A 10,200-nucleotide genomic window follows, 5' to 3' on the forward strand; every position below is an offset into this window, starting at 1 on the left:
AGGACTTTGTTGTTGTTGTTGGAAGTTGTTTTATTACCTTTTCAATTTCTTCTTTTGAATGGTTCAGATGTTTAATTTTGGTTTGTGTGATGAGTTTCGATTTCTTCATAAACTTGCTAACACTAGTTATTACCTGACTTAATTTTTTAAAAATTACCTGGGTTTCTAATTCTAGCCATCCTGGTGGCTATAAAGTGATATCTTAAGTGATTTTGGTTTACATTTCTATAATGACAAATGATGTGGAACATCTTTTCATGTACTTATTGACTATTTTTTTTTTAAATTTGCAATTATTATTTTAACCAAAGGTTACAGAAAGGTTGGATTTTCATTCATTCATTGATGAACATTTTCTTCCTTCCCCCTCCATTTTTGCTCCCCTAGTTCACTTTGTAAAGCACTTCTTGCTCCACATTATTGTCATACATGTGATGCCCAGTCATCCACTCCTTTGAGACAGTCCATTCTTTCATCTGTTCCAGTGCAGTGCTCATAATATACATCTATTCTTTTCCTGTTCTCCACCTAACCCTCTCCCATCTCATATCACTCCTATTTTGTAATAACATTGCTTTGCAGTATTTGTCCTTTTGTGACCAAGATACTTCAGTTAGTGTACTGTCTTCTACACTCATGCATGTTGTGTATTGTTTTACAATTCATTGATTTTCAGTCCTATATAGTATTCCAGTTTTCCCATCCATTTGTTGATGGCATTTCCATCTCTTTGCTGTTGTGCCTAATACCACATTAAACATGTGAATAATGCAACAGTAAATCACTATTCCAAAAGTCAAACAAGGAAGAAGGCAGCATCACACTGCCTGATTTCAAATCCTACTACACAGTTATAGTCTAAGCCAGCATGGTATTAGATCAGTGACAGACAGACATACAGATCAATGGAATAGAATTGAGAACTCAGAAATTAGCTCATCTACCTATGGCCAACTGATTTTTGACAAAAAATTAAAATCAGTTAAGTGGAGAAATGACACACTTTTTAACAAATGGTGCTGGCAAAATTGTAAAACCAACTGAAGCAACACCAATACCTCACAACATACACAAAAACCAACTCAAGGTGGATCAGAAACCTAGGAGTAGAACTAAAGATTATAAAATTTATCGGACAAAGCCAAGGAACAGCTCTCGAAGCCCTAATCTACTTCACGAGCATACTATGAAGTGTGACAAAAGACTTACCACCAGGAGAAGATAAAATAGATGAGTAGAACTTTCTCTTTTTGAGTCAGTTGGCCAGGTAGTTGTCCTCCAAATTTCTTGGTACAACGTGTTGAATGTGTCTGGGGTAGTGTCTGTTTGTTGAAATATGCCAATTGGTATACTGTCAATTCCTGGGGCCTTATTTTTGCCAGTTCCTTCAGAGCAGCTTGAACTTCTTCTTCATCATAGGCTCTTGATCATCATTGTTTCATGAAATTCTTCTGTATCAGCCTATTCTTTTTGGTATAGTGATTCTGTGTACTCCTTCCATCTTCTTTTGATGCTTCCTGGGTCATTCAACATTCTGCCCACAGCATCCTTAAGTATTACAGCTTGAGGCTTGAATTTTTTCTACAATTCCTTCAGCTTAAGAAATGCTAAGTGAGTTGGTCCCTTTTGATTTTCCAACTCCAGCTCTTTGCACATTTCACAATAATACTTTGCTTTGTCTTTCCATACTTCTCTTTGAAATTTTCTGTTCAGTTCCAGTTTTATTTCTTGCTTTTGCTTTGGCTTCTTTAATATCTCATGCAAGCAAGATTCTGCTGAAAATTATCCAAATATGACTGGAGCAGCCCATCACCAGAGAAGTGGCAAATGTGCAGGCTGGATTTTGAAGAGGCTGTCCTCTGGCTTCAGGAGAGCATGTGCAGGGACAGTGGAGCTCCTTGAATGCCCACCACTTCTGTCACTGTCCTCTACTAGTCTAACAGTAGTCTGTAGTTACGGGCGGGGGTGTGGAGGGGTGGGCGGCACCCACTCCTTTGGGGTTTCTGTGCTTTGTAACACAGGATGTAAGTAACAATCTGGAACTCGTAATTTATACTATTCTAGGAAGTACAGTGATGATTTGTGTGCCAAGATTTGAAATCTTAACAGAAAAAGTACCAAGTTCCTGAAATTCAAGAAAATATTTTTATTAATTAAAAAAAAAAAGAATAGGCTGTGTCACCAGAGCTATTATAGCTAATGTTAGGTGGATCTTAGCTCAAAGCAGAGAGTACCAGAGGAATGTCTATGTCTTTCTGTGTTTCACTGACTATGCAAAGGCATTGACTGTGTGGATTGCAACAAACTGTGGCTGACTCTGAGAAGAATGGGAATCCCAGAATACTTGATTGTGCTTACGTGAAACCTGTACTTGGACCAGGAGGCAGTGGCCAGAACAAAGCAAGGAAATATTCTACATGGTCGGGATCAGGAAAGGTGTAAGACAGGGATGCATCCTATCTCCAAACCTTTTCAATCTATATGCAGAACAGATCATTTGGGAGGCTGAGCACTATAAGGAGGAATGTGGTATCAGGATTGGAGGAAGACTCATCAACAATCCATATTATGCAAGTAACACAATCTTACTTGCTGAAGCCGAAGAGGACCTGAGGCATTTGCTGTAAAAGGTCAAGGACTGCAGCCTTGCAGCTCTATAGCAAGGGCTGTACAAAATCAAGAAAACAGATTGTCACCACTAGGCCAATTAGCTGCATCATGATAGATGGTGAACAGACTGAGATTGTTAACAGTTTCAGCTTTCTTGGCCGCATAATCAACACTCTTGGTATCAGCAACCTGGAAATCAAAAGACAAATTGCATTGGGAAAATATACTGCCAGGGATTTCTCCAGAGTACTGAAGAGTAACGATGTCAGTCTTGGGACTAAGATGTACCTGATTTAAGCCATGGTCTTCAACAGTGTCAGTCTAGAGACTAAGATGTACCTGATTTAAGCCATGGTATTTGCAAACCTGCTCTGCATCAGTGAGTTGGACGGTGACTGAGGATGGTAGAAGATGTGATGCCTTTGAGTTCTGGAGAAGAGTATTAATTTATCATAGACTGCTAAGAAAGCAAACAGATTTGTTCTTGAGAGGGTGAAACCAGGATGCTCCTTGGAGACAAGGGTTCTGAAACGTCATATGACACACTTTGGGCATGTTGCAAGGAGGGACCAGTCCTTGGAGAAGGACATCATGCTTGGAAGTGTGGATAATTTACTCAGCATATAGATTGAACAAGTATGGACAGAGAGATCTACTCCCTTTCCAGTTCCAAACCATGCAGTGCTCCCCTGCTCTGTTTGCGCAACTGAGTGTGAAAATTATCGAACAGTTCATTGATATTACATGCTCGCAAAATACTGCTGAAGATCATTCAAAAAACAGCCGGGGAATTGCCAGAAGGTAAAATGGGATTTAGAAAAGGCAGTAGCACTGATGTCAGATGCATCCTGGCTGAAAGTAAGGAATACCAGAAGAATGTCTGTTTGTGCTTTACTTACTATGCAAAGGAGTTTGACTGTGTGGATCATGACAAGCTATGCCTGACATTGAGAAGAATGGGAATCCCAGAGTATTTGACTGTGCTCATGAGGAACCTATACTTGAACCAGGAGGCTCCTTGGGAGGATAGGCAATCTCTCCTGTGCAACTGAGTCAGCTGTGGGTCAGTTCTGAATCTATGGTACACTATAGCAACAGCAAATATTGTAAAATATGTAAGTAAATTCTAAAATACTCCCCAAAGTAGATTTTTTAAGCAAATGAGAGAAGTGTCTAAATAAGACAATTCCCCCCCCTTCATCTCTGAATAATTTTGTGAACCCTTTGACATGTACTTCACACAGACTTGCTTTAAAGTTTAATTGGAGAAACAAAATTCCAAGTTTTAAGTTTCAGATAATCAGATTTGTAGTTTAATTGACTTTTATATACCAATTATTATCAGTAAATGACTTCAACTGTTCCCAAAATATATGGTACCTGAGATCATGATAGAATTTGAATTCTCTTCCTCAAATGCTCAGAAGAAAGAGGGTGGGAAAGGATAACAGATAGATGCCAAGAGAACAATTTTATTTTTACTGGAGATTTTGGGAAGGAGCAAATTATGAAGCAGTAATAATTTGTGCTGGCAAATTATGGACTGATGATTATGAAATCCTTATATAATATGACTATATGCAATAATTTTTGTACCCAAGAGTTCTTGTCTACATTCCAGGTTTCAGATGAACCCTGGCTTGGGACTCAAAGTGTCAATAAGATTGAATTTAGGTGGATGAAGACAATATCCTTTAGATTGTGTGGATGTATTGGTGGTTCGGTCCTAACTCACATTTGCTTGTATCCTTGTAAGGGTCTGAATTCTGTATTCCCATCACCTCTTAGCACGTTTACTCTAAAACCTTCCTTATTGTCTTTCCAGTGTTCTGGAATCTCATTTCCTTATTTCTTTTCATCCATTTCATTTCCTGGAATGTTGTCTTATCTTGCTTCTTCCACTCAGCAACACAGTGATCTTTCCAGACTTAAAATTTAATAATTTTAGTATCTGCTTAAAATCTATGGCTTGGCTCCCTACTCTCTCCATATGAAGTTTGAGTGCTTATGATCGTCTTAATAAGGTCTGCTATTATTTAAAAGTACAAAAAACGATGGGTAATAATGGGCTCTAGCACGTCACAGTGACTGCAAGGATTAGGCAGGGTTTGTTCTGCTGTTGCTATGATTTGGAACCAAGTTGACAACAAACAGCAAGAAAACAATTGGCAGCATCATGATAGATAATGAAGAGACTGAGATTGTTAATAGCTTCAATTTGCTTGGCTCCACAATCAACACTTTTGGTACCAGCATCCAGGAAATTAAAAGACGTATTACATTAGGAAAGTTTACTGTCAGAGACATCTCCAAAGTATTGAAGAGCAATGATGTCTGTCTGGAGACTAAGGTATGCTGATTCAGGCCATGGTCTTTGCACTTATTTGCTATATATCAGAAAGCTGGATGATGTGTAGGGGTGATAGAAGGAGAATTGATGCCTTTGAGCTATGATGCTGGAGAAAAGTATTGAAAACACTATGGACAGTTAGGAGAACAAACAGATTCATCCTAGGGAGTTTGAAACCAAGTTGCTCCTTGGAGGCGAGGATTCTGAAGCTTAGTTGACATACTTTGGACATGTTGCAAGGAGGGACTAGTACTTGGAGAAGGGCATCATGCTTGGGAGGGAGAAGGGTCAGTGCAAGAGAGGAAGACTCTTGATAATATTCATTGATTCAGTGACTGGGGTAGTGAGGATAGGTGTATCAGAGACAATAAGATTGGCACAGGATAGAGGAGGGTTTAGGGCTGTTGTACGTAAGGTCTGAGTTACAAGTGACTTAATGGCACATAACAACAACAACATTATTATTTATATTCTGTTAACCTTTCTGGAGCGTTTGGGTGATGGAGAAGTTTAATTTGCTTAACTGCTCACCAGAAGGTTAGAGGTTCAGATTTACCCAGAGTTGCCTTCAAAGATGGATCTACTTCCAAAAATCAGTCATGGAGCAGAGTTCTGCTCTCACATATGTGCAGTCATCAAAAGTTAGAGATGACTCTGAAATAACTGGCTACTCCCCCTCTCGCTTCATTCCTCTATCTTCACTAAATATTCTTTACCAACTTAAAATTATTTTTAAACTCTTTTCCATCTTTCGTACTTTGCATGTGTTTCCTTTTCTGGGCACCCTTCTCATTCTTGTAGAGAAACTTATATTCAGTTTTTCAGTCCGGAGGATATTACACTTCCTTTGAAGTACGTGTATGGAGTACCTTTTTAATACTTGGTCTTCATCAAGCTCTGGGCTTGAAGTGGGGTAAGAGGGCCAAGATTTGACCCTTAGTCTTGGCTATGTGATCTTGGTAAAATCACTTAACCCCTTTAAGATCTGTTTGGTTTTTTTTATCTTTAAAGTGGGATACTGCGGGATACTGCTTTTCTTACGTTGTTGCTATGTGCCATCAAGTCACCTGTGACTCATAGCCACCCCCCGTGTACAGTAGCTCTGAAGCCTGCCCAGTCCTGAGCCAGTTTCACTGACTCTGACACACCTATTCCATTGCACTAGTCATTGTATCAATCCATCTCATCCGAGGTCTTCCTCTCTTGGCTGTCCCTCCACCCTTCTGAGTATGATGTCCTTCTCTGAGGATTGGTCCCTCCTGGCCACATGCCCAAAGTATGTAAGATAGAGCTTCAAAATCCAAACCTCCAAGGAGAAACTTGATTTCACCCTCTTATAGGAGTAATGAAAAAAAAATGCATTGATATAATGTATGTAAAATAATTCTATATGTGCCATGCCATGGTAAGTCATTACTGTTGTTATTATGAGGGAATTCTGGTGGTGTAGTCTGTAGAGAGTTTTGCTGCTCTCTGGTGGTTCGAATCACTGGTTGTTCCAAGGGGGAAAGATGGGCAGTCTTCTCCCATGTGATTAACAGCCTTGGAAAACAGCTGGAGAGTCAGATACCAGTTGGTTCTAACTGGAAGGTAGTAAATTATTGTATCTTCTGCTATTACTTCTTGCCTCCTCTTCTTTGTGACCTCCTGATCCCATCCTTTCTAGTGTTTTATATGGCATTTGGTTTTTCAGGGGATGAAGACTTTACTAAAGAAATTACAGAGTTGTTTTCCCAGCTGCACATCTCTTCTAAGCCTGAGAAACTGACCAGAGTAAGTTGTTAACTTTTTTTTTCTTTTCAAGAATATGTATTATGTAGAAGGATTTAGTGCATAAAAAATGTAAGATTCTAAATCGCTGGCAAGGTTGTCACTAACACAGGTGTATATTCTGATTCTACACCTTCTGTCTGGCTTCTGCTACCCCCAGGTTAGAGTGTGTGCACATCTGTTTCTCCTCTTCCACTTCCCACCTTCAGCATATCTCTCATCCTCTCCTGTTTTCCTTTGGATTTTTTTGTTTATCTGAAAGTTTATCCACAGTGTTGATTGATTAATCTTTTCGTGACCTCCAGGACATACAGTACTCACTCACATTTTCCTCCTCCAGAATTTATTGGGCAGCTGCTTTCCCACTAATAGTGCCTCAGGTTGTCAGGAGGGGGACTGTCTGTTTTAATGTTTTAGATGACATGAATGTCTGCTGCAAATAATTTTTTTTACAGAAAATTATATGGGGTGATGCATCCTGAAGGTGTGGTTTTACAAAGCTTTTGTCCCTTTTGGCTTTTTTCCCTTGGGAGCTAAGCATTATGATTATATTTCTGGCTTCTTTTGTTGTTTAGAGGGAGCCCTGGTGACAGAAGGTGTTAGGTATTAGGTTGTTAACAAAAATAGATAGTGTTTCAAGTCTCTCATTTGCTTCTTGAAAGAGAGATGAACAAAGTCTACTTCCATTAATATTTACAGCCTTGGTTGGGAACCTAATGGAGGGTCTCCATGATTTGGAATCAATTCAATGACAGTGGATTTGGGTTTTTTAAGGAGGGTCTCATCACCTAATGGATAAGGAGTTGTGCTGCCAATCCAGTGGCAGGCATTTCAAATCTTCCAACTGCTTCTCAGGAGGAACATGGGCAGTCTCTTTTCAAGTGAGACACAACTTTTTGAAAACCCACTGGAAGGGCATCTGTGTATTGATTCCAACTGGACTGCATGCAGTTCATTCATTTTTTGGTGGAACTATGGCTACTCATCCTGACCCCCGGTGTCTCAAAATAATGATTATGGTTTAGTTTCTTTCTAAGTCTCCTGTGTCCAGTGAAAATGTTACATTCTCTAAGAGTGTTTCAGACCAGACCAGCCACTCATTCCTTGTATTTGAGCTTTACCACTTCACTATAACACTCTGTCCTAAATAAGGGAGTTTTGGTATATTTTTGGGAATAATTTTAAATTTATAGAAAAGTTGCAAGAATGGTTAAAACTCTCATATTCCCTTGATGCAGATTGACTTGTTACTATTTTACCACATTTGTGCTTACACATATGCACATATTCTTTCTCTCTTATTCTGTGTCTCTGTAAGTTTACGCACATACATATATGTACACTGTACCCACGATTGTTGTTATTTTTTGGAACTGAGAGTAAATTGCAAATAGTTTAGCAGGATAGGGCAGGGTTCAGGTCATAGGATTGCCATGAGCCATAGTCGACTCAGTGGTGCCTACACAACAAGAGCAGCAGAAGCAGGAATACAGGTATTCCTTTTTATGGTCACAGTATAGTTAGCTACTATAGTAAATCTGATGTTGATACCATACATTTATTGTTCAGTTCTCTCTATTTCAATTTTTCCACTTTACTCAAATGCCTTTTATAACACATTTCCCCCTCTAATGATCCAGTGCCTGATCATGAATTGCATTTGTGTTTGGGAAGAACATTCTTCTAAGTGGCACAGCACTGGTCTGTCTGTCAGTTTGCTGTACTGGGATAACTTGGGATTGTGTTGCTGAACGCTGTGCCACTGGTGTGTGAAATGCCATAATGATTACCCATGGCGGACAGTGGTTTGTAGAGCTCCCAGATAAAGACAGGCTTGGAAGCAGGATTGGCATCCACTTCCTAAACAACATGCCTTTGGAAACTCTATGGACATTAGAGAAATGATGAGAGTTAAAGAACAGGCTTTAGATCTTTTGTTTATAGGGTTGCTATGAGTCGTATTTGACTCGACAGCATTTAACAACAGCAGCAACTGAAAATAGTTCCTTAGCCTTGTTTTGTGTTTAATGACATTGACGAGTTGTTTTTTTTTTTTAAAAAAACTGTCCGTCTCTTCCTTTTATGAAAACAAAACATTGCTCATTTGAGATTTGTCTGGTGTTTCTCATGATTGGATTCAGGCTATATATTCCCAGCCAGAATGCTCCGTAAGTGATGTTGTGTTCTGCTCAGGGTGTTAAATCTAGAGGCATACTCTGCCCATCTGCTCCTCTTTGGCCATATGGTTTTTTTTTAGTTCTCCCTGTATAAAATATTTTGTCCTGTGTTACTTTGGGAAGACATTTCCAACTATATAAAAATCCTGCTCTTCATCATCAACATCGACATTCCCTCCACATTTGCCAGTTGACTTTTGACATTGTATTATATGCAAGAGCCCTCTTTTCCCTCTGCCTCTTTATTTATCAGTGTGGCCTCTTGGTTCCTTTCTCTCCTTAGTGGTTTACAATTCAGAACTATCTTTAAATGTTTAAACTGTCCTTCAAGCTGGCATGTCCTTGTGATATGCTACCCTGATTTTTGAGCAGTTTCTTACTTTATGGCGTAATAAGATACTCTGTGGTTTTTATTCTTATATGTATATAAATTTGGATAAATTATTTTCATTCTCCAGGTCTTATTTTACTTAAGGGGGGCCGAGAGAGAGACACACATGGCACAGAGTGAGAGTTATTGGGAAAGCTGAGTTCAGAGATATTTTTGAATAGATTTTCTTTGTCCAGATAGCACCAATGAGAAATTCGAGGCTAAGTTATGGGAGAGTACAGTCTGAGAAAAGAATGAAGAATGCCTTGAGTTGACACACTAGTTCTTGAGGATTTCACTTTGACTATTTATTATGAGAGATCAGTCACTCTATGCCATATATCTGCTAAGTTATTCCTTTTATTTGGCTTTATCCAACTCCATATTTCTTTCTTTAAAGCTTAGATAAATAAATTTGTGGTTTTTTTCTCATTTTACCTCTGAAGTAATTTTAAAATATTTCTCATTTTTTTGACTGTTAGTCAGTTGTCAGTTATGATCTCTTGTTCTTTTGTAAACCTCATCACTCCAACTTTTTCCTATCATGCACCTTCTATATTCTTCCCATACTGACTTTCATTTTCTTCCTCAAATATTTTAAGAAGGCTACTCTCTGCTTTTAACTGTCTTTGCTCAAATATTAGTAGGACTGACTCTTTTTTATCCATTAGATCTCAGTTAAAATATCACTTCTCATAGTCTCCTTCCTGACCCATCACTCAAGTTCAGATTTACCTCTCTCTACCCAGTTATTCCACCACTAAGTTGTATATGCTTCATACATTTACTTATTAGTTTACATCTTAATTGTCTCTCTTATAAAGAGTGTGAGGACCCTCATTTCTATTTACTGCTGAATCTTCAACACCTAGCACAGTATAACAGTAACTATTTACAATACATGAATTGTTGTTGTTATGTGC

General features: G+C 38.7%; 1 protein-coding gene across 1 annotated transcript in view; it reads left to right on the plus strand.

Annotated features, from left to right (window-relative positions):
- The window catches only part of FAM114A2 (family with sequence similarity 114, member A2), a 49,640-nt gene that overhangs the window by 28,585 nt on the left and 10,855 nt on the right, over nucleotides 1-10,200 (plus strand). Inside the window, 1 exon segment of the mRNA XM_006894748.1 lies at nucleotides 6,654-6,733. Coding sequence (XP_006894810.1) covers nucleotides 6,654-6,733 — 80 coding nt within the window.

This window comes from Elephantulus edwardii, unplaced genomic scaffold, assembly GCF_000299155.1.
Source record: "Elephantulus edwardii isolate Elephantulus edwardi_28Jun2011 unplaced genomic scaffold, EleEdw1.0 scaffold00149, whole genome shotgun sequence".
Taxonomy (NCBI): Eukaryota; Metazoa; Chordata; class Mammalia; order Macroscelidea; family Macroscelididae; genus Elephantulus; species Elephantulus edwardii.